At 51.7% G+C, this 24,688-nt stretch overlaps 1 protein-coding gene and 1 non-coding gene across 10 annotated transcripts in view; both read right to left on the bottom strand.

The window, feature by feature from the left end:
- Positions 1-24,688, bottom strand: part of UBAP2 (ubiquitin associated protein 2) — a 230,400-nt gene that overhangs the window by 136,925 nt on the left and 68,787 nt on the right. For 7 of the 9 annotated variants that reach the window (XM_075327133.1, XM_075327077.1, XM_075327108.1 and 4 more), the window contains exons 7-12: positions 23,714-23,771; positions 23,524-23,627; positions 23,212-23,264; positions 13,112-13,179; positions 12,784-12,970; positions 11,534-11,738 (exon numbers count right to left, since the gene is read on the bottom strand). In XM_075327133.1, coding sequence (XP_075183248.1) covers positions 11,534-11,738; positions 12,784-12,970; positions 13,112-13,179; positions 23,212-23,264; positions 23,524-23,627; positions 23,714-23,771 — 675 coding nt within the window. The remainder of the gene's footprint in view (positions 1-11,533; positions 11,739-12,783; positions 12,971-13,111; positions 13,180-23,211; positions 23,265-23,523; positions 23,628-23,713; positions 23,772-24,688) is intronic. The other 2 variants (XM_075327139.1, XM_075327088.1) reach the window with 1 other exon arrangement.
- Positions 11,067-11,149, bottom strand: LOC142258943 (small nucleolar RNA SNORD121A). Its single transcript, XR_012727913.1, has one exon. It is a non-coding gene; the product is annotated as a small nucleolar RNA SNORD121A (small nucleolar RNA).

Raw genomic sequence — 24,688 nt, 5'->3', positions numbered from 1 at the left:
AGATTCTGAGTGCTCTCACCAGATCTAACAAATGTAAATCCTTCTCATGAACTGCATGAGGACCAAACGAAGGCAAGGAGATATCCTGATTAAGATGAAAAGAGGATACCACCTTCGGGAGAAACTCCTGAATGGGGCGCAGCACTACCTTGTCCTGGTGGAAGACCAGGAAGGGAGCCTTGGATGATAGCGCTGCCAGCTCAGACACTCTCCGAAGAGATGTGATCGCTACCAGAAAAGCCACTTTCTGTGATAGTCTAGAAAGTGAAACCTCCCTCAGAGGCTCGAAGGGCGGCTTCTGGAGGGCAACTAGTACCCTGTTCAGATCCCATGGATCTAGCGGCCGCTTGTACGGGGGAACGATATGGCAAACCCCCTGTAGGAACGTGCGCACCATAGGAAGGCGTGCCAAACGCCTCTGAAAAAAGACGGATAGCGCCGATACCTGACCTTTAAGGGAGCCGAGCGCCAAACCTTTTTCTAACCCAGATAGCAGGAAAGAAAGAAAGGTAGGCAATGCAAATGGCCAGGGAGACACTCCCTGAGCAGAGCACCAGGATAAGAATATCCTCCACGTTCTGTGGTTCTTAGCGGACGTGGGCTTCCTAGCCTGTCTCATGGTGGCAACGACCCCGTGGAATAATCCTGAAGACGCTAGGATCCAGGACTCAATGGCCACACAGTCAGGTTTAGGGCCGCAGAATTCCGATGGAAAAACGGCCCTTGGGACAGTAAGTCTGGTCGGTCTGGTAGTGCCCACGGTTGGCCGACCGTGAGCTGCCACAGATCCGGATACCACGCCCTCCTCGGCCAGTTTGGGGCGACGAGTATGACGCGGCTGCAGTCGGATCTGATCTTGCGTAGCACTCTGGGCAAGAGTGCCAGAGGTGGAAACACATAAGGGAGCCGGAACTGCGACCAATCTTGCACTAGGGCGTCTGCCGCCAGCGCTCTTTGATCGCGAGACCGTGCCATGAAGGTTGGGACCTTGTTGTTGTGCCGGGACGCCATTAGGTCGACGTCCGGCCTTCCCCAGCGGCGACAGATTTCCTGAAACACGTCTGGGTGAAGGGACCATTCCCCTGCGTCCATGCCCTGGCGGCTGAGGAAGTCTGCCTCCCAGTTTTCTACGCCGGGGAAGTGAACTGCGGATATGGTGGAGGCCGTGGCATCCACCCACATCAGAATCCGCCGGACTTCCTGGAAGGCTTGCCGACTGCGTGTCCCTCCTTGGTGATTGATGTATGCCACCGCTGTGGAGTTGTCCGACTGAATTCGGATCTGCTTTCTTTCCAGCCACTGCTGGAAGGCTAGTAGGGCAAGATACACTGCTCTGATTACCAGAACATTGATCTGAAGGGTGGACTCCTGCGGAGTCCACGGACCCTGAGCCCTGTGGTGGAGAAAAACCGCTCCCCACCCTGACAGACTCGCGTCTGTCGTGACCACCGCCCAAGACGGTGGTAGGAAGGATCTTCCCTGTGATAATGAGGTGGGAAGAAGCCACCATTGCAGAGAGTCCTTGCCGTCTGTGAAAGGGATACTTTCCTGTACAGGGATGTTGACTTCCCGTCTCATTGGCGGAGAATGTCCCATTGAAGTGGACGCAGATGAAACTGCGCAAACGGAACCGCCTCCATTGCCGCCACTATCTTCCCGAGGAAGTGCATGAGGCGTCTTAAGGAGTGCGACTGACCTTGAAGGAGAGTCTGCACCCCAGTCTGTAGTGACCGCTGCTTGTCCAGCGGAAGCTTCACTACCGCTGAGAGAGTATGAAACTCCATGCCAAGATACGTTAGTGATTGGGTCGTGACAGGTTTGACTTTGAGAAGTTGATGATCCACCCGAACGTCTGGAGAGTCTCCAGCGCAACATTCAGGCTGAGTTGGCATGCCTCTTGAGAGGGTGCCCTGACAAGTAGATCGTCCAAGTAAGGGATCACAGAGTGTCCCTGTGAGTGCAAGACTGCTACCACTGCCGTCATGACCTTGGCGAACACCCGTGGGGCTGTCGCCAGCCCGAATGGCAGAGTTACGAACTGAAGATGGTCGTTTCCTATCACGAAATGTAGAAACACATTGGTGCTCTGTAGCAATCGGCACGTGGAGATAAGCATCTTTGATGTCTATTGATGCTAGGAAATGTCCTTGAGACATTGAGGCAATGACGGAGCGGAGGGTATCATCCGGAACCGCCTGGCCTCCACGTGCTTGTTGAGCAGTTTTAGGTCCAGAACGGAACGGAAAGAGCCATCCTTGTTTGGCACCACAACCAGATTGGAGGAAAACCGTGTCTTGTTCCTGAAGAGGAACTGGGATTACCACTCCTTCTGCCTGCAGAAGAGCATCTGCTCGGTGGGGAGGTGGGGACGTTCTGAAGAATCGAGTCGGAGGACGAGAACAGAACTCTGTCCTGTGCACGTGGGCACACTGTCCCTCACCCACCGGTCTGTGACCTGTGGCAGCTAAATCTCGCCAAAGGCGAGCGAGTCTGCCATCAACCGCGGATGCGGAAAGATGAGAGAGCTGAGAGTCATGAGGAGACCGCCTTGGTAGCGGTTCCTCCGGCTGCCTTCCTTGGGCGTGATTGAGCCCGGCCGGCAGCTGAGCCCCTCTGAGGCTTTTCAGCCCTTTTGGACGAGGACAATTGGGACCTGCCCGAGCCTGGGAAGGACCGAAACCTCGACTGTCCTTCCAGGACAGCATTAATAGGGTAAGTCGCAATGCAGACATTGCGAGGTTACGGACGCCCCTGCGGCACAGATGTACCTGTGCTCAAGACCAGCTGCGCAAGAACAGCTGAAGAGCTTAGGGTGCCCATACGGCTGTGAATGCCGGAGCAACCGACACGCCGATAGCCTCATAGACAGATTTCAACCAGAGTCCATCTGTCTGTCAATGGCATCTGTAAGTGAAGTCCCATCTCCACTGCAACTATGGCTCTAGCCGCAAGCCTGGAGATCGGAGAATCCACCTTTGGACCCTGGGTCCAACGCCTGACCACTTCAGGGGGAAAGTGATAACGTGTATCCTTAATACGTTTGGAGAAAACGCTTATCTGGGAAGCGTGGTGTTCCTGGACTGCTTCTCTGAAGTCAGCGTGGCCAGAACAATACTCAATATAAGTCTGAGCTACTGAAATGGGACTTCTCCTGCTGTGAAGCTGACTCCTCCGCTGGGGGAGCTGAGGGAGAAATATCCAACATTCCATTGATGGACGCTATAGGATCATTCCTTATGGCGTCACCATCCGGTGTATCCGGAGTGAGAGCGGTGTCAGGATCAAAGTCCTGATGAGCTACGTCTGCCTCATCATACAGAGAGCCTCCTGGGACCCCCCCGGAGCACCGATTTCATTCCAAGTGAGGGTGGCCAGGGAGCAATGATCCAGATTGCCCAAGGCCTATCCGGACTGCAAGTCTCTATGTCATTGCAACTCCGTCCCTGTCCTTGGACAGGGTTGAGAGGTGGTTCTTTTGGCCACGTCAAGTAGAGACCCCGGCTGACCAAGTGCTACAGGGGAGCATTGCACACAATGGGGAGCAGTGCCGTGGAACAGTATCACATGCAGTAAAAACAGCATCGAAAGCCTGTGTTGCTTATATGCTGCTGCCCACTAGCCATCTAGGATATAGAGCCAAGAATGGCGACCGTACAGTGCAATGTATAGTATACAAGCATAAGTACAAATGAACACTGCAACACCTGCAATACAAGCAGCATAGAAAGCCTGCTTTTCTGCTGCTGTAGACTAGCCATCTAGGGGAATATAGCCCAGAATAGCGACCATACAGTGCAATGTATAGTATACAAGCATAAGTACAAATGAACACTGCAACACCTGCAATACAAGCAGCATAGAAAAAAACCTGTGCCTCAGCACTCTTGCTTTTCTGCTGCTGTAGTCTAGCCATTCTATGGCGAATATAGCCAAGACTAGCGACCGTACAGTGCAGTGTATAGCATACAAGCATAAATACACATGAACACCTCAGTACGTGCAATACAAGCAGCATAGAAAGCCTGTGCCTTAGCACCCATGCTTTCCTGCTGCTGATGTGTCGCCATCTAAGAGGGCATATAGCCCAAAATAGCGACCTATGCAGTGTAAGCATAAAATACAAATAGACAAACTGCGGTATTTAGTGTCAGCACCCCAGGTGCCGCTTACCGCCCGCCTATAAGCGGGTGTGTGGTCGCCCTAGTCCTGTGCCTGGTTGCCCAGAGTCCGTTCTCCCAGCTCAGGCTGCAGGAATGGCTGCCGGCGTCCTTCTCCAGCTCGTGTGAGGAGGGGCGGGCCGTGGGCGTGCCCCAAGTCAGAGCGGGAAACCGGCGTCCCACAGTGTCTAGTGAGAGGGCTGGAGCATGTAAATAAGGCTCCAGCCCTCGGCGCTGCTGATTGTACAGCGTCTCTCCCCTACCCTGATTGACAGGGTGGGGGCGGGAACGAAGCGGAGCTAGGCCGCAAAAGCCGGGGACTGGATTTATAAGCGCCGCCGCCGTAAAAGCGCGGTCGGCGCTAAGTCCCCGGCGCACTACAAGTCCCAGCCACGCCGCCGCTCCCGGAGCGTCCGGCGCGGTAGTTCCCAATAAATAAAGTCACTCAGCTAGGCTGCAGTGACTGTAACCCTTTACTGTCCCCGGCGCACTAGCACACCCAGCAAGTCTGGAGTGTGCTGTGCCTGTGTACGGGGACACAGAGTACCTGAATGGTGCAGGGCCATGTCCCTGAACGGCACTCCCGCTCCACATCCAGCAGGTTCAATGGGTCTGTGGATGGAGCCCGGCCTCAGGGCTTTGGGGCCGGTAAGATCCCACTTCCTCAGAGCCCCTCAGGGGGATGGGGAAGGAAAACAGCATGTGGGCTCCAGCCTCCGTACCAGCAATAGGTACCTCAACCTTACAAACCGCAAGTGTGGTGAGAAGGGAGCATGCTGGGGGCCCTATATGGGCCCTCTTTTCTTCCATCCGATATAGTCAGCAGCTACTGCTGACTAAACAGTGGAGCTATGCGTGGATGTCTGACCTCCTTCGCACAAAGCCGAAAACTGGTGAGCCAGTGATCCCACTGGGGGTGTATAGCCAGAAGGGGAGGGGCCTTACACTTTTTAGTGTAATGCTTTGTGTGGCCTCCGGAGGCAGTAGCTATACACCCAATCGTCTGGGTCTCCCAATAGAGCGCCGAAGAAAGTCTGCTTCCCAGTTTTCTACGCCCGGGATGTGAACCGCGGAGATGGTGGAGGCTGTGGCCTCCGCCCACAGCAGAATCCGCCGAACTTCTTGGAAGGCTTGACGACTGCGAGTGCCGCCCTGGTGGTTGATGTACGCGACCGCCGTGGCGTTGTCCGACTGTATGCGGATCTGCCTGCCCTCCAGCCACCGATGGAACGCCTTTAGGGCTAGATACACTGCCCTTATCTCCAGAACATTGATCTGAAGGGAGGACTCTGTCGGAGTCCAGGTTCCCTGAGCCTTGTGGTGGAGAAAAACCGCTCCCCACCCTGACAGATTCGCGTCCGTCGTGACCACAGCCCAGGATGGGGGCAGGAAAGATTTTCCCTTCGACAGAGAAGTGGGAAGAAGCCACCACTGAAGAGAGGTCTTGGCTGCCAGAGAAAGAGACGTTCCTGTCTAAGGACGTCGACCTCTTGTCCCATTTACGGAGAATGTCCCATTGGAGTGGACGCAGATGAAACTGCGCAAAGGGAACTGCCTCCATTGCTGCCACCATCTTCCCCAGGAAGTGCATGAGGCGCCTCAAGGGGTGTGACTGGGCCCGAAGGAGAGATTGCACCCCTGTTTGCAGCGAACGCTGTTTGTCCAGCGGTAGCTTGACTATCGCTGAGAGAGTATGAAACTCCATCCCGAGGTAAGTCAGTGATTGGGTCGGAGTCAATTTTGACTTTGGGAAATTGATGATCCACCCGAACCTCTGGAGAGTCTCCAGAGCAACGGTCAGACTGTGTTGACATGCCACCCGGGAGGGTGCCTTGACTAGAAGATCGTCTAAGTACGGGATCACCGAGTGGCCCTGAGAGTGTAGGACTGCCACAACGGATGCCATGACCTTGGTGAAGACCCGTGGGGCTGTCGCCAGGCCGAAAGGCAGTGCCACAAACTGAAGGTGTTCGTCCCCAATGGCGAAACGCAGGAAGCGTTGATGCTCTGGAGCGATCGGCACATGGAGATAGGCATCCCTGATGTCGATTGATGCTAGGAAGTCTCCTTGGGACATTGAAGCGATGACAGAGCGGAGGGATTCCATGCGAAACCGCCTGGTTCTCACATGTCTGTTGAGCAATTTGAGGTCCAAAACGGGACGGAATGAACCGTCCTTTTTTGGCACCACGAACAGGTTGGAGTAAAAACCGCGACCATGTTCCTGAAGGGGAACGGGGAACACAACTCCTTCTGTCTTCAGAGTGTCCACCGCCTGAAAAAGTGCAACGGTTCGCTCGGGGGGCGGAGATGTTCTGAAAAAACGAGTCGGAGGACGAGAGCTGAACTCTATCCTGTAACCGTGAGACAGACTGTCCCTCACCCATCGGTCTTGGACATGTGACCACCAGGCGTCGCAAAAGCGGGAGAGCCTGCCACCGACCGAGGATGCGGTTTGGGGAGGCCGAAAGTCATGAGGAGGCCGCCTTGGAGACGGTGCCTCCGGCGGTCTCTGGAGGACGTGACTTAGACCGCCATGCCGAAGAGTTTCTCTGGCTCTTCTGTGGCCTGTTGGACGAGGAGGATTGGGATCTGGCTGAGGGCCGAAAGGACCGAAACCTCGCTTGAATTTTTCGTTGCTGAGGTCTCTTTGGTTTGGGCTGGGGTAAGGACGAGTCCTTTCCCTTGGATTGCTTAATAATTTCATCCAATTGCTCGCCAAACAATCGGTCGCCAGAAAAAGGCAAACCGGTCAAGAACTTCTTGGAAGCAGAGTCTGCCTTCCATTCGCGTAGCCACATGGCCCTGCGGACTGCCACCGAATTGGCGGATGCTACCGCTGTACGGCTAGCCGAGTCCAGGACAGCATTCATGGCGTAGGATGAAAATACCGACGCCTGAGAAGTCAAAGCCGCTACTTGCGGAGCAGAGTGAAGTCGGGGAAGATTCTAAGCGAGCCCGCTTAGCCGGTCTGGGACTGCGGTCCGTGCCGGAGTCCTCCACGTAATAACTAGAGGCCACCCCAGGAGCACGCTTCGTCGCAGACCGAGAGGGGCCTGGGGGCGATCCCACAGTGCCTGGGGCCTGTGTAAGGGCCGGTCTGGACTGCAAGACTTCTAGTATCTTAGCAGACCATTTGTCCATAGACTGAGCCATGGATTGTGAAAGTGACTCAGAGAGTTTCTCAGCTAAAACTGCAAACTCTGTCCCTGCCACCTGTACAGGGGTAGCCGGCGGTTCTACCTGGGCCGAGGGTCCCACCAGTGCACCAGGCTCCGGCTGAGCAAGTGCCACAGGGCCCGAGCATTGCTCACAGTGAGGGTAGGTGGAACCTGCAGGTAGCATAGCCGCACAAGAGGTACAGGTTGCAAAATAACCCTGTGTCTTGGCACCCTTGCTCCTTGTGAACGACATGCTGTTGTCTCCCAGGAGAATGATCACTGAGGGATATATAGCCACAAGCTAACAGTACAGCCGAACCGAAAAAATGTATACAAATATAATAAAAAAATTGTTTAAAAGAACAGAGAGTCCTCAGTGGTTGATACCTTTTAATGGCTAACTGAAAAGATGGTAATAATTGCAAGCTTTCGAGACTACTCAGGTCTCTTCATCAGGCATGGTATAACACAAAATCTGAAGAGTCACGTATTTATACACAACAGGACTTAGAATAGTGCAGTAAGGACTACTGCACTATTACTGCACTATTCTAAGTCCTGTTGTGTATAAATACGTGACTCTTCAGATTTTGTGTTATACCATGCCTGATGAAGAGACCTGAGTAGTCTCGAAAGCTTGCAATTATTACCATCTTTTCAGTTAGCCATTAAAAGGTATCAACCACTGAGGACTCTCTGTTCTTTTAAACAATTTTTTTATCTCTACTGGCTAACACGGTACAAAGATATATTTTACTTGTACAAATATATATATTATATATATATATATATATATATATATATATATATATATATATATATATATATATATATATATATATATATATATACATACAGTTCGGCACTCTAGGGGGACCAGCACCGGGTGACCGGTGTGGCTTACCGACCGCTCAAGCGGTGTGTGGCCACCAGATTCCCTGCCTCGGGTCTCCCAGAGCTGCAGCCAGAAGTCCTCCACCGGCAGAATGTGCTTAAAACATGGCTGTCGGCGTTCACATGGGAGGAGGGAGCAGTGGGCGTAACTACAAAAGTGCGGGAATCTGGTGCCCCAGAGTGATTAGTGAGGGGGGAGGAGGACAGCTAAGTGTGCTCCAGCCCTCACTGTCTGCGTCAGACCGACCGTCCCGCCCTTTCCCCTGACTGGCAGGCCCGGGGGCGGGAGTTTAAGGCACTAGGCCGCAAAAGCCGGGGACTAAAGTTAAAACCGCGGCCGGCAAGCAGGCGCGGTAGTCCCGGTCTCATACCAACACCGCAGTCGCTGCAGCGTCTGAGGCCAAAGTGCTCCATGCACCGTCCCCAAGGGGACACAGAGTACCTGTAGATGCAGGGCCCTGTCCCTGATGATACTCAGTCTCCTGTCCGTCAGAATCCCAAAGGGGCTGCGGAGGGAGCCCGGTCCCAGTGCCTGGATGACCGGATAGGATCCCACTTCTCCCAGAGCCCCTAAGGGATGGGGAAGGAAAACGGCATGTGGCTCCAGCCTGTGTACCCGCAATGGGTACCTCAACTTTAACAACACCGCCGACTTAGTGGGGTGAGAAGGGAGCATGCCGGGGGCCCTGTTAGGGGCCCTCTTTTCTTCCATCCGATACAATCAGCAGCTGCTGCTGACTAAAATGGGAGCATGAGTGAATGTGTGCCTCCTTCAACACAAAGCATAAAAACTGAGGAGCCCGTGATGCACGGAGGGGTGTATAGGCAGAGGGGAGGGGTTACACTTTTTAAAGTGTAATACTTTGTGTGGCCTCCGGAGGCAGAAGCTATACACCCAATTGTCTGGGTCTCCCAATGGAGCGACAAAGAAACAGGTCTTTGAAAGTGAAATCCAGACACCTTTATATCTCATTTGTTCCTTTATTCTTCAGCAATCAGAGTGTTAATTAATATGCAAACAAGTTGTTCAGTGCTCTGGGTGTGTCTGAGCACTTCCATGCCTCGGCCTCCTCTGCTTGCTTCCCCGCCCAGCACCAGCCTCTGTGGCTTGCTTGTGTGACACCAAAGGAGAAAATCAGATTATGAGCCAAAAAGCTAAGAGAGACTGGTGCCGGGCGGAGAGACAACCGTGAAAACCAGGCTTGTTAAGTGCTCAGCCACGCCCATAGCACTTGAAGCCTCATATGCATAGAGAATTAAATTGCTAATTTCTTGGGAATGCAGCAATGGATTGAAGTGTAAATCTATCTACACCTTAGTTTGGACTAATCTATCAAACGATAAAAAGGAAATAAGGGGTACTTTGCACGCTGCGACATCGCTAGCCGATTGTAGCGATGCCGAGTGCGATAGTCCCCGCCCCCGTCGCAGATGCAATATCTTGTGATAGCTGCTGTAGCGAACATTATCGCTACGGCAGCGTCACACGCACTTACCTGTCCTGCGATCCGCCTCCTTCCTAAGGGGGCGGGTTGTGCGGTGTCACAGAGACGTCACACGGCAGGCGTCCAATAGAAGCGAAGGGGCGGAGATGAGCGGGATGTAAACATCCCACCCACCTCCTTCCTTCCGCATTGCCGGCCGGGACGCAGGTAAGGAGATGTTCCTCGCTCCTGCGGCTTCATACACAGCGATGTGTGCTGCCGCAGGAACGAGAACATCGTACTGGTCGCTGCAGCGAAATTATGGAAATGACCGACACTATACAGATCACCGATTTTCGACGCTTTTGCGATCGTTTATCGGTGCATCTAGGCTTTACACGTTGCGACGTCGTTACCGGCGCCGGATGTGCGTCACTTTCGATTAGACCCCGACGATATCGCAGTAGCGATGTCGCAACGTGCAAAGTACCCCTAACTCCATGGGCCGTGTGTTTTTTTTTTTTCTGACGTTAATCTTCGAACCACAGAGCACTATTAAGGATGAGCAATGGACGTAACAAACACGTCTTCAGGAGGGAGAATCTCTGCTGTGTAGAGGAAGAAGTGATTTATAGGAGAAGTGCTGGGCCTTTACTGACCGTAACATTATCCTTCTAGCTTCAGATCTAGTGTAAAAGCACTACAGGTCATACCCGAATAAATCAGGAGTAATGCAGCCCCTGTGTGACAACGACTGGAACCAGCAGTCCCCGGCTTCTTGGTAGTAATAATCCGGGGTTTACATGGTCTATTCCTGTTACTGGGCTGGAGACTCAATGCCAGCAATTCTTTAGATTGAAAACATTGCATTACTTCTGTTGTGCCATTCCCAATTTACACGCAGTATTATGCTCCAGAGCTGTAAACAGTACGCACCCGAGATGCCGAGAACAGGTGCATTCAGACAGTGCCCGATGTAAAGATGGAAGCAAATCATTAAAGCCAGCACTGAATAAGCAGGGTATGCTGGGCGATGTCTGCTCTGAAGACAAAAGAATGGTGAAGGCAGCTCTAAATCATAACACAAGCTGTAACTCGGGGGTATAATACCACTGAATGCTTTTTCCGTGATTAGATGGGTCCAATGAAGTAACGTGAAAAAACAGCTCATGGTAAGCACCAATGTTGAATTAGGTCCTAAGGCTGGCCTATAAACATGCAAGAATAAGGGGCGAAAGCCAGGCTCTCCCCTAAGCCTCTGTAAATGGAGAGGCCCCATCTCCGACCCTTGCAGTGCTTTTCTAGTCTGAAGTGTGGGCTAAGAGTTTGTTAGGGGCATATCTTCTCAGAAAGGCGGGGGGGCTTTGGGAAGCATTTCCAAAATAAGTCAATTCAGCATATAAATATCAACGCGGCATCCGAAAGATGGTCTCCAGATCACTCAGAATTAGTGTTCTCCTCAGACACAGGTCAGACGTGTGCTTGGAAATACTGACATCATTGTGCTCTGGATAGACAACGGCAGGCTTACTATCCAGCCGGTGGTAGAAGCCCCCTTTAAACAGTGGCCATGATACAAAGTACTTGAACTGGACGGCTTCTGACAGGAAAACTACAACTGCTGCATATTGTAAGGGTCAATTACTGCCCGGACAGTCGACCTTCAGGAAGCATGAACCACAGCAGTAATGTCCTGACCCCAACGTAAAGGATTAACAATGAGAATTACAACAGGGCACAAAGTCATTTGTGTGTTAGGAGCCTTTCAGGACCGTTCACGAGCCCACTGATTTGTATATAGTGGTGATCATATCAGGGCATCTGAATGCAGGGCCAGTAACGGAGCGTAACTTAGGAGTGACATGGCGATATGCCGGAACCGCGAGGTTGCTCTTACCAAACTGAGCGAGGACCGATGACTGCGACACGGGTTTTATGTCCCAAGAAGAAGAGGCGGCCGTGGTACTGCTACTCTGTTGAGAACTTGGTGTTGTGAACTGCCCCAGACCCGGGTTTTTCAGCTGTTCCAGTATCTGGGACCCAGCAGAATTTGTCAGTTTTGAAGACCCAATCTCACCAAAGCCAGATCCAAGGACAGAGGACTATAAAAAAAGTAGGGGGATAGGAGAGACAAAAAACAGAAAATAGTTAGGCAGAGCATCTATAAGCTTCAAGGTGTTTTCTGATTTTGAAAAATCATTCAGCCCTATAAGAAAAAAACACAACAAACCCCACAACATGAACTGTGCTTTACTAACTGTCCCCGGGTCCAGTGTGGAATCTCTGCACTGGACCTGGGGACAATGGAGCGGCCCCGGCCCAGCAGCCGACGCTCAGGCCCCCCCGGCCCAGCAGCCGACGCACAGGCCCCCCCGGCCCAGCAGCCGACGCACAGGGCCCCCCCCCCCCGACCCAGCAGCCGACGCACAGGCCCCCCCCCCCCCCCCCAGCAGCCGTCGCACAGGCCCCCCCCCCCGACCCAGCAGCCGACGCACAGGCCCCTCCCCCCGGCCCAGCAGCTGATGCACAGGCCCCTCCGGCCCAGCAGCCGACGCACAGGCCCCCCCCCCCCCCCCGGCCCAGCAGCCGACGCACAGGCCCCTCCCCCCGGCCCAGCAGCCGACGCACAGGCCCCTCCGGCCCAGCAGCAGACGCACAGGCCCCCCCGGCCCAGCAGCCGTCGCACAGGACCCCCCCCCGGCCCAGCAGCCGACGCACAGGCCCCTCCCCCCGGCCCAGCAGCCGACGCACAGGCCCCTCCGGCCCAGCAGCAGACGCACAGCCCCCCCCCCCCCCCCGGCCCAGCAGCCGTCGCACAGGACCCCCCCCGGCCCAGCAGCCGACGCACAGCCCCCCCCCCCCCCCCCGGCCCAGCAGCCGACGCACAGGCCCCCCCCCCCCCGACCCAGCAGCCGACGCACAGGCCCCTCCCCCCGGCCCAGCAGCCGACGCACAGGCCCCTCCCCCCTCACCGGCCCAGCAGCCGACGCACCGGCCCCCCCCCCCCCCCCCCGGCCCAGCAGCCGACACACATAAAAATCCTGGGCAACATAAAAATGACAAACAGTTAAGATGGTTTACAAGGAGGCTGATGGATGAATTCTCTGTATATACACTGTAATACAAATTGCTTAAGACGTAATTTACCAGACTAGGTGGAGTGAAGCTGCTGATCGCACTGGTACTGCTGGTCGCAGACGTGATCTGAGAGCTGTGCTGAGAATTCGTGAACACCAGCGCCTGCCCGAAGTTCTGCTGCTGAGCGGACTCAAACCCTACAGAACCGGCCTCATTGTTTTGCTGTGGTTTCTGGAGCAGGGCTACTAAGTCGATGCTGAAAACAAAGTAAAGAAGAAGTAAAACACTATAAATAATAACCACAGAAGTTATTACATAGGTACCGTAAATGCCCAATACTAATCACTAGTATTGAATGAGGGGAAATAACCCTCAGCTCTTCCCCTGTGTCACATACCTTTGCCCGGGTGTAATGTGGTTTTCTGTGGGTACAGAAGATGCAGTGAAGACCTTGGTTTCAGAAAGCTGCAAGGAACAAACAAAAATGATCAAAAACTACTTCAATAGTAACAGTCACATGTAATACCCAAGTATAAAGTGAGGTCACTTTGAAAATACAAGATACCAATCTTCTACTGATACTACTCTAATCCAGAGCTGCATTCACAATTCTGCTGTGTATTACCAGATAGTTAATAAAATTGTTGACAACCCATAAAATCTTAGGAGGGGGTAACTTTTTCCTATGTTACAAAACAAAAAAAATTAAACCCAGAATACCAGTGCAAGTTTGTGCACAGACAAAGCGAGCTGGACATGCCGGGCGAGTTCAGCTGTGAAGCCTGCAGCGTTGTGAACTCTGGACTTTACCAACTGGAATTGGATCAATCAGCAATATGGATTTATTATTCTAACAATTAGTCGATACTATGGACTGGTTTCGGGATGAACTCTAAAAAATCTGTACGAAGCTGCCCAAAAAGCGACCTATTTATGGTATGTAACAAACAGGTATTGCAGTTTCTCACTTTATTCAAGCAGTTTCCTCACCCTATAACATTGGGTATATATAATCACATATTTGTAGCCTTGAATTTTTGGGGCCAGTTCCAATACAAATACGTTGGACTTTACAAATAACTCCACGTGAATGTACCCCTTAAAGTGTAGTTAAGCTTTGGAGCATTTAGCAAACCTTTAAAGGGAGCCTGTCAGGTGCAATATGCACCCAGAACCATGAGCAGTTCTGGGTGAATATTGCGAATCCCTGCCTATCTGTCCCTGTATACACTAGCATAGATAAAGGGATCCTTAGAAGAAGGGAATTTTGTTTACTTACCGTAAATTCCTTTTCTTCTAGCTCCTATTGGGAGACCCAGACAATTGGGTGTATAGCTTCTGCCTCCGGAGGCCACACAAAGTATTACACTTTAAAAAGTGTAACCCCTCCCCTCTGCCTATACACCCTCCCGTGCCTCACGGGCCCATCAGTTTTGGTGCCAAAGCAGGAAGGAGGAAACTTATAAATTGGTCTAAGGTAAATTCAATCCGAAGGATGTTCGGGAGAACTGAAACCATGAACCAAAAGAACAATTCAACATGAACAACATGTGTACACAAAAGAACAACAGCCCGAAGGGTACAGGGGCGGGTGCTGGGTCTCCCAATAGGAGCTAGAAGAAAAGGAATTTACGGTAAGTTAACAAAATTCCCTTCTTCTTTGTCGCTCCATTGGGAGACCCAGACAATTGGGACGTCCAAAAGCAGTCCCTGGGTGGGTAAAAGAATACCTCGATTAAAAAGAGCCGAAAAACGGCCCCTTCTTACAGGTGGGCAACCAACTCGCCTACCTAGGCTGGCATCTGCCGAAGCATAGGCATGCACCTGATAGTGTTTCGTGAAAGTGTGCAGACTCGACCAGGTAGCCGCCTGACACACCTGCTGAGCCGTAGCCTGGTGCCGCAATGCCCAGGACGCACCTACGGCTCTGGTAGAATGGGCTTTCAGCCCTGAAGGAATCGGAAGCCCAGAAGAACAGTAGGCTTCAAGAATCGGTTCCTTGATCCACCGAGCCAAGGTTGACTTGGAAGCCTGCGACCCCTTACGCTGGCCAGCGACAAGGACAAAGAGCGCATCAGAACGGCGCAGGGGCGCCGTGCGAGAAATGCAGAGCCTGAGTGCTCTCACGAGATCTAACAAGTGCAAATCCTTTTCACATTGGTGAACTGGATGAGGGCAAAAGGAAGGTAAGGAGATATCCTGATTGAGATGAAAAGGGGATACCACCTTAGGGAGAAATTCCGGGACCGGACGCAGAACCACCTTATCCTGGTGAAACACCAGGAAGGGGGCTTTGCATGACAGCGCTGCTAGCTCAGACACTCTCCGAAGTGATAATAATGAATAACGTTTGGAACACCATTCTAAGTCTGAACTGGGTGCAAAAAACCTAAAAAAACATCACTATGGGGAGATAAGGTATGCACACCAGTGACTATGTAAGGGGAATACATGGAATAGCAGAAACTGCTGTGTGAATACTGACTTGAAAAATCCAATAGCTATATGAAGAGTGAAAATGTGAAAAATGGAATCTGCATTACTGCCATGAACATATGAATCAAGAGAAATTTAGCTACTGAATTGATCAATGCAATAGAGCCCCAACACTACGCCAAAGTATTTCTCTACGTTGGGGTCCCTAGCTTATGTGTGTCCTCTCATGCAGTTAAAAAACTTACCGTGTATGGGAAGCTGAGACCCAGGCTATTTATGCGTATTATATGGATTGGCAATAGGTGTGTGTGGGGAGGGTTCACAAACGAAAAACTACTAACAATAATGAATAACGTTTGGAACACCATTCTAAGTCTGAACTGGGTGCAAAAAACCTAAAAAAACCTAAAAAAATAGCCTGGGTCTCAGCTTCCCATACACGGTAAGTTTTTTAACTGCATGAGAGGACACACATAAGCTAGGGACCCCAACGTAGAGAAATACTTTGGCGTAGTGTTGGGGCTCTATTGCATTGATCAATTCAGTAGCTAAATTTCTCTTGATTCATATGTTCATGGCAGTAATGCAGATTCCATTTTTCACATTTTCACTCTTCATATAGCTATTGGATTTTTCAAGTCAGTATTCACACAGCAGTTTCTGCTATTCCATGTATTCCCCTTACATAGTCACTGGTGTGCATACCTTATCTCCCCATAGTGAGGTTTTTTTAGGTTTTTTGCACCCAGTTCAGACTTAGAATGGTGTTCCAAACGTTATTCATTATTGTTAGTAGTTTTTCGTTTGTGAACCCTCCCCACACACACCTATTGCCAATCCATATAATACGCATAAATAGCCTGGGTCTCAGCTTCCCATACACGGTAAGTTTTTTAACTGCATGAGAGGACACACATAAGCTAGGGACCCCAACGTAGAGAAATACTTTGGCGTAGTGTTGGGGCTCTATTGCATTGATCAATTCAGTAGCTAAATTTCTCTTGATTCATATGTTCATGGCAGTAATGCAGATTCCATTTTTCACATTTCATTCTTACATATAGCTATTGGATTTTTCAAGTCAGTATTCACACAGCAGTTTCTGCTATTCCATGTATTCCCCTTACATAGTCACTGGTGTGCATACCTTATCTCCCCATACTCTCCGAAGTGATGTGACTGCCACTAGGAAGGCCACCTTCTGCGAAAGGCGTGATAGAGAGACATCCCGCATCGGCTCGAAAGGTGGTTTCTGAAGAGCCGCTAGCACCCTGTTAAGATCCCAGGGTTCTAGCGGACGCTTGTAAGGTGGGACTATGTGGCAAACTCCCTGCAGGAACGTGCGGACCTGCGGAAGCCTGGCTAGACGCTTTTGAAAAAAACACGGAAAGCGCCGATACTTGTCCCTTGAGAGAGCCGAGAGACAAACCCTTGTCCATTCCGGATTGAAGGAAAGAAAGAAAAGTGGGCAAGGCAAACGGCCAGGGAGTAAAACCCTGATCAGAGCACCAGGATAAGAAGATCCTCCAAGTCCTGTGGTAGATCTTGGCGGACGTTGGTTTCCTGGCCTGTCTCATAGTGGCAATGACCTCTTGAGATAACCCTGAGGACGCTAGGAGCCAGGACTCAATGGCCACACAGTCAGGTTGAGGGCCGCAGAATTCAGATGGAAAAATGGCCCTTGAGACAGCAAGTCTGGTCGGTCTGGGAGTGCCCACGGTTGACCCACCGTGAGGTGCCACAGATCCGGGTACCACGACCTCCTCGGCCAGTCTGGAGCGATGAGGATGGCGCGGCGGCAGTCGGACCTGATCTTGCGTAACACTCTGGGCAGCAGTGCCAGAGGAAAAAATACATAACGCAGTCGAAACTGCGACCAATCCTGAACTAATGCGTCTGCCGCCAGAGCTCTGTGATCTTGAGACCGTGCCATGAATGCCGGGACTTTGTTGTTGTGCCGAGACGCCATTAGGTCGACGGCCGGTGTTCCCCAGCGGCAACAGATCTCTTGAAACACGTCCGGGTGAAGAGACCATTCCCCTGCGTCCATGCCCTGGCGACTGAGAAAGTCTGCTTCCCAGTTTTCTACGCCCGGGATGTGAACTGCGGAGATGGTGGAGGCTGTGGCTTCAGACCACAGCAGAATCCGCCGAACTTCTTGGAAGGCTTGACGACTGCGTGTGCCGCCCTGGTGGTTGATGTACGCAACCGCCGTGGCGTTGTCCGACTGTATTCGGATCTGCCTGCCCTCCAGCCACCGCTGGAACGCCTTTAGGGCTAGATACACTGCCCTTATCTCCAGAACATTGATCTGAAGGGAGGACTCTGTCGGAGTCCAGGTTCCCTGAGCCCTGTGGTGGAGGAAGACCGCTCCCCACCCTGACAGACTCGCGTCCGTCGTGACCACAGCCCAGGATGGGGGCAGGAAGGATTTTCCCTTCGACAAAGAAGTGGGAAGAAGCCACCACTGAAGAGAGGCTTTGGCTGCCCGTGAAAGGGAGACGTTCCTGTCTAGGGACGTCGACCTCCTGTCCCATTTGCGGAGAATGTCCCATTGAAGTGGACGCAGATGAAACTGCGCAAAGGGAACTGCCTCCATTGCTGCCACCATCTTCCCTAGGAAGTGCATGAGGCGCCTCAAGGGGTGTGACTGGGCTCGAAGGAGAGAGTGCACCCCTGTCTGTAGTGAACGCTGTTTGTCCAGCGGTAGCTTCAGTATCGCTGAGAGAGTATGAAACTCCATCCCGAGGTAAGTCAGCGATTGGGTCGGTGTCAATTTTGACTTTGGGAAATTGATGATCCACCCGAACCTCTGGAGAGTCTCCAGAGCAATGGGCAGGCTGTGTTGGCATGCCACCCGGGAGGGTGCCTTGACTAGAAGATCGTCTAAGTAAGGGATCACCGAGTGGCCCTGAGAGTGTAGGACCGCCACTACTGCTGCCATGACCTTGGTGAAGACCCGTGGGGCTGTCGCCAGGCCGAAAGGCAGTGCCACGAACTGAAGGTGTTCGTCCCCGATGGCGAAACGCAGGAAGCGTTGATGCTCTGGTGCAATCGGCACATGGAGATAAGCATCCCTGATGTCGATTGATGCTAGGAAGTCTCCTTGGGACATCGAGGCGATGACAGAGCGGAGATATTCCATCCGGAACCGTCTGGTTCTCACGTGTCTGTTGAGCAGTTTGAGGTCCAGAACGGGACAGAATGATCCGTCCTTTTTTGGCACCACGAACAAGTTGGAGTAAAAACCGCGACCACATTCTTGAAGGGGAACGGGGATCACCACTCCTTCTGCCTTCAGAGTGTTCACCGCCTGAAAAAGTGCATCGGCTCGCTCGGGGGGCGGAGATGTTCTGAAGAAACGAGTCGGAGGACGAGAACTGAGCTCTATCCTGTAATTGTGAGACAGAATGTCTCTCACCCATCGGTCTTGGACATGTGGCCACCAGGCGTCGCAAAAGCGGGAGAGCCTGCCACCGACCGAGGATGCGGTTTGGGGAGGCCGAAAGTCATGAGGAGGCAGCCTTGGGGGCGGTTCCTCCGGCGGTCTTTTTAGGACGTGACTTAGACCGCCATGCAGAAGAGTTCCTCTGGCCCTTCTCTAACCTGTTGGACGTGGAGGACTGGGACCTGGCTGAGGGCCGAAAGGACCGAAACCTCGGTTGTATCTTTCGCTGCTGAGGTCTGTTTGGTTTGGACTGGGGTAAGGACGAGTCCTTTCCCTTGGATTGTTTAATAATTTCATCCAATTGCTCGCCAAACAAACGGTCGCCAGAAAATGGCAAACCGGTTAACAACTTCTTGGAAGCAGAGTCTGCCTTCCATTCGCGTAGCCACATGGCCCTGCGGACTGCCACCGAATTGGCGGATGCTACCGCTGTACGGCTCGCAGAGTCCAGGACAGCGTTCATGGCGTAGGACGAAAAAGCCGACGCCTGAGAAGTCAAAGACACAACCTGCGGAGTAGAGGTACGTGTGACCGCATTAATCTCAGACAGACAAGCTGAGATAGCTTGGAGTGCCCACACGGCTGCGAATGCCGGAGCAAAAGACGCGCCTATGGCTTCATAGATGGATTTCATCAGGAGCTCTATTTGCCTGTCAGTGGCATCCTTGAGCGATGAGCCATCTGCCACTGATACTACGGATCTAGCCGCCAGTCTAGAGACTGGAGGATCCACCTTGGGACACTGAGCCCAACCCTTAACTACGTCAGGGGGGAAGGGGTAACGTGTGTCATTAAGGCGCTTAGTAAAGCGCTTGTCCGGAAATGCTCTGTGCTTCTGGACAGCATCTCTGAAGTTAGAGTGATCGAAAAACGCACTCCGTGTACGTTTGGGAAACCTAAACTGGTGTTTCTCCTGCTGTGAAGCAGACTCCTCTATAGGTGGAGTTGAAGGAGAAAGTTCTAGCACCTGGTTGGACACTATAAGGTCATTTACTATGGCGTCCCCTTCAGGTGTATCAAGATTGAGAGCCACGTCAGGGTCAGAGCCCTGAGCTGCGACCTCCGCTTCATCCTCCAGAGTCCTCATGCTGAGACCCTGAGCAGCGTGATGAAGTCGAGGAAGGTTCCCAGCGAGCCCGCTTAGCCGGTCTGGGACTGCGGTCCGAGTCGGAGTCCTCACCGTGGGACCTAGGTGTCACCCCAGGAGCACTTTGCTGCGCCGACCGAGGGGGGCCTGGGGGTGATGAACTCACAGTGCCCGGGGCCTGTGTTACCGGTCTGGACTGCAAGGCTTCTAGTATCTTAGCAGACCATCTATCCATAGACTGAGTCATGGATTGTGAAAGCGACTCAGAGAGTTTCTCAGCCAAAACTGCAAACTCTGTCCCTGCCACCTGGACAGTGGAAGCCGGTGGTTCTACATGAGCCGAGGGTCCCACCAGTGCCCGAGGCTCAGGCTGAAGGAGTGCCACAGGGGCCGAGCATTGCACACAATGAGGGTAGGTGGAACCTGCAGGCAACATAGCCGCACAAGAGGTAAAGGTTGCAAAATAAGCCTGTGCCTTGGCACCCTTGCTCTTTGCGGACGACATGCTGTTGTCTCCTCTTAGAGTAATCAGTGAGGGTATATAGCCAAAGGCAAATAATGCGGCCGCAGAGAAAATGTATACAATATATATAATATTAATATATATATATATATATATATATACATACACACACACTTCGGCACCCAAGGGGGCCAAGCACCTGGTAACCGGTGCGGCTTACCGACCGCCCAAAGCGGTTGTGTGTCCACCAGATTCCCTGTCTGGGCCTCCCAGCGCTGCAGAGCTCGTTCTGAATTCCTCCACCGGCAGAAGTGATTATAACAATGGCTGCCAGCGTTCTCAGAGGAGGAGGGAGCCGTGGGCGTGACTAATAAGTGCGGGAATCTGGTGCCCCACAGTGCTCAGTGAGGGGGGAGGAGGATACCTAAGTATGCTCCAGCCCTCACTGCCGACGTACAGTCGAGCGTCCCGCCCTTACCCCTGACTGGCAGGCCCGGGGGCGGGAGTTATGGTACTAGGCCGCAGAAGCCGGGGACTAAATTTAATAACGCGGCCGGCAAACAGGCGCGGTCGGCGCGGTAGTCCCGGCGTCACAAACAACACAGCAGCCGCTGCAGCGTCTGTTACACAGGCGCTCCATGCGCCGTCCCCAAGGGGACACAGAGTACCTCTTAGAAGCAGGGCCTGTCCCTGATGATACCCAGTCTCCTGTCCGTCAGATTCCCCCAGGGGCTGCGGAGGGAGCCCGGTCCCAGTGCATGGTGACCGGTTAGGATCCCACTTCTCCCAGAGCCTCTAAGGGATGGGGAAGGAAAACGGCATGTGGCTCCAGCCTTTGTACCCGCAATGGGTACCTCAACCTTAACAACACCGCCGACATTAGTGGGGTGAGAAGGGAGCATGCCGGGGGCCCTGTGGGGGCCCTCTTTTCTTCCATCCGATAAAATCAGCAGCTGCTGCTGACTAAAATGTGGAGCTTGCGTGAATGTGTGCCTCCTTCAACACAAAGCATAAAACTGATGGGCCCGTGATGCACGGGAGGGTGTATAGGCAGAGGGGAGGGGTTACACTTTTTAAAGTGTAATACTTAGTGTGGCCTCCGGAGGCAGAAGCTATACACCCAATTGTCTGGGTCTCCCAATGGAGCAACAAAGAAAAACTATTTCTAAAGAGTCTTTATGATATGCTAATGAGTGCAGGGACTAGTCCTGGGGGCGTTACTTCCCACTAGTCCCCCCTCTTAGCATGTTAGTACGCCCGCAGGGGTGTGCTAGCATGTTATTCAATGCAGTGTCTCCAGCGGTGATGAGCGTACCTGTGTCTGCGGTGAACGCTGGGCCGAGTGTCCCACACTTCCCGTCATGCGCACTAGACCTGTCTGAAGCCGGGACGCGTACATCCGGCTTCATACTGCGCATGACGAAGTGTGGGACATTCGGCCCAGCGTTCACCGCAAACACGGGTACGGTCATCACCGCTGGAGACGCTGCATTGAATAACATGCTAGCAAGCCCCTGTGGGCGTACTAACATGCTAAGAGGTAGACTAGTCGAAAGTAACACCCTCAGGTGTGAGCGTGCAGGTGGAGGCGCGCAGGTGAGTGTGTGTGTAGGTAGGTGTCTGTGTGTGTGTAGGTATGTGTCTGTGTGTGTGTGTGTGTAGGTATGTGTATGTGTCTGTGTGTAGGTATGTGTCTGTGTGTAGGTATGTGTCTGTGTGTAGGTATGTGTCTGTGTGTAGGTATGTGTCTGTGTGTAGGTATGTGTCTGTGTGTAGGTATGTGTCTGTGTGTAGGTATGTGTCTGTGTGTAGGTATGTGTCTGTGTGTAGGTATGTGTCTGTGTGTAGGTATGTGTCTGTGTGTAGGTATGTGTCTGTGTGTAGGTATGTGTCTGTGTGTAGGTATGTGTCTGTGTGTAGGTATGTGTCTGTGTGTCGGTGTGTGTGTAGGGGTGTGTGTAGGTATGTGTAGGTGTGTGTGTGTGTGTAGGTGTGTGTAGGTGTGTGTGTGTAGGTGTGTGTGTGTAGGTGTGTGTGTGTGTAGGTGTGTGTGTGTGTAGGTGCGTGTGTGTAGGTGTGTGCGTGTGTGTAGGTGTGTGTGTGTGTGTGTAGGTGTGTGTGTGTGTGTAGGTATGTGTATGTAGGGGTGTGTGTGTATGTAGGGGTGTGTGTGTATGTAGGGGTGTGTGTGTATGTAGGGGTGTGTGTGTATGTAGGGGTGTGTGTGTATGTAGGGGTGTGTGTGTATGTAGGGGTGTGTGTGTGTATGTAGGGGTGTGTGTGTGTGTGTATGTAGGGGTGTGTGTGTGTGTATGTAGGGGTGTGTGTGTGTGTATGTAGGGGTGTGTGTGTGTGTGTGTATGTAGGGGTGTGTGTGTGTGTATGTAGGGGTGTGTGTGTGTGTATGTAGGGGTGTGTGTGTGTGTATGTAGGGGTGTGTGTGTGTGTATGTAGGGGTGTGTGTGTGTGTATGTAGGGGTGTGTGTATGTAGGTGTGTGTGTGTGTGTGTGTATGTAGGTGTGTGTGTATGTAGGTGTGTGTGTATGTAGGTGTGTGTGTATGTAGGTGTGTGTGTATGTAGGTGTGTGTGTATGTAGGTGTGTGTGTATGTAGGTGTGTGTGTATGTAGGTGTGTGTGTATGTAGGTGTGTGTGTGTGTGTGTGTATGTAGGTGTGTGTGTGTGTGTGTGTATGTAGGTGTGTGTGTGTGTGTGTATGTAGGTGTGTGTGTGTGTATGTAGGTGTGTGTGTATGTATGTAGGTGTGTGTGTATGTATGTAGGTGTGTGTGTGTGCGTGTGTGTGTGTGCGTGTGTGTGCGTGTGTGTGTGTGCGTGTGTGTGTAGGTGTGTGTGTAGGTGTCCGAAAACTTGACCTATCATTTCTCTGAAGACTAGAGGCAGAACATTTCGGCTCCTGTCTGAGTGGACTATAAAGCCATGGACTTTACAGTTAGACAGAAGATGAACACTTGTATTATTGGTGGGGTCTCATGGCCCAGATCTCACCCACCAATCTGTAAGGGACATAATATATAGACAGAATGACATTCATAGCACTCACATCTTCATTCCAGTCTTCCGCTGTCCACTCTTCAATTGAATTTCTCCATGCTCCTTGTAAAAAGCAGTAAATGAAAGTCCTAAGTAACGTATGATACATACAGGGACTAAGATAATTTACAAACTGGAAAAAAAAATAAAAAAACGGACACAAAAACACAAGACGAAAGGATCTGTCGCCTCCTGCTAATCTCCCATTTAAAAGGAACAATAGAACATAAAATATCTCTGCTAATATAAGTAGAAGTGTCAAAAGTAATTTATGGCAACAACATATTAACAAAAGAAAAGCCCGAGATGAAACGAAGCTTACCAGTCCCGTCATCTCCGTCGCTCTGCCCCGTCTCCCACACTTCTGCCTTTACCCCGAAGCCGTCATTAGTGCTGGGCTCAGTGTAATCTGCAGGATTGAACGTCCTGAAACAAATCATGGCTTGTTCTCAGCAATGAAACGATGACAACGGCAGCAGCAGTTCACATGACAAGGTGTGTTTACTACCTACCCCATGCCCTGCGCTGAAAACCTTCCGGCCCCTCTACCTCGTCCACGGCCTCCAAATCCTGTATAAAGAGAAAAAAAGGTGATGATGGATACCTAGAGGAGGCTGCATGACAAATAAGCCGTAGTAGTATCCCTCCACTGTCCATACAAAGCGGTGCACCCAGTGGTCAGCCATTATATTTATTATATCATCTAGGATGGGTAAAGCCGAAAATTTCCATTCATCCCTTCACCCCCAGGCGGTTTTCCTTATTTGTTTTCTTCTCCCTTCTTCCGAGAACTTTTTTATTTTTCAGTCAATCTTGCCATATTTTTTTGCGGGACGAGTTGTACTTTTAACTGAAACCAAATATTTTACCTTAAGGTTTTAAAAATCCAAGTGTGGCGTGATTGTTTTTGGAGTATTTTATTCACGGTGTTCAATAAATAGTAAAACTGATATGTCGGTAGGATGCCTCAGGTCGGTACGGGTTTGTAGATACCAAACATGTATAGGTTAACTTTTATCTAAGGGGTTAAAAAAAAATTCAGAATTTGTCCAAAAAGAGTGGCGCACTTTTGCACACCATATCCTGCAACCTTTAGCTTTCTCATTTTTCAGGATCTGGGGCTCAGTGATGGCTTATTGTTTGCGTCTCGAGCTGACGTTTTTAATGGTACCATTTTTGCGCAGATGCTACGTTTTGATCGCCTGGTATTCCATTTTGAGCAAAATTTGTGTCAACCAAAAAACGTGAGTTTGGAATTTTTTTTGCGATTTAATAGGGTTAACAGGCACGGTTGCATCGTGAATCCACCTGTGCCTGTGAGGCACACGTCTGCTGTACAAATTAGCACACATGTGCGGGCATCACCACCGGCTCACCGCAGCAGCCGGTAGTGATCATCCCTTCATGATTTAGGACATTCCGTTCCGTCCTAGGTCGTGAAGGGGTTAAAAAAAACAACAACACACTTTTAACCTACGCTGGTGACA

Source organism: Anomaloglossus baeobatrachus, chromosome 1 (assembly GCF_048569485.1).
Source record: "Anomaloglossus baeobatrachus isolate aAnoBae1 chromosome 1, aAnoBae1.hap1, whole genome shotgun sequence".
NCBI classification, from domain to species: domain Eukaryota; kingdom Metazoa; phylum Chordata; class Amphibia; order Anura; family Aromobatidae; genus Anomaloglossus; species Anomaloglossus baeobatrachus.
Note: the sequence above shows the minus strand (reverse complement) of the source record. Positions and strands in the feature narration are given on the sequence as shown.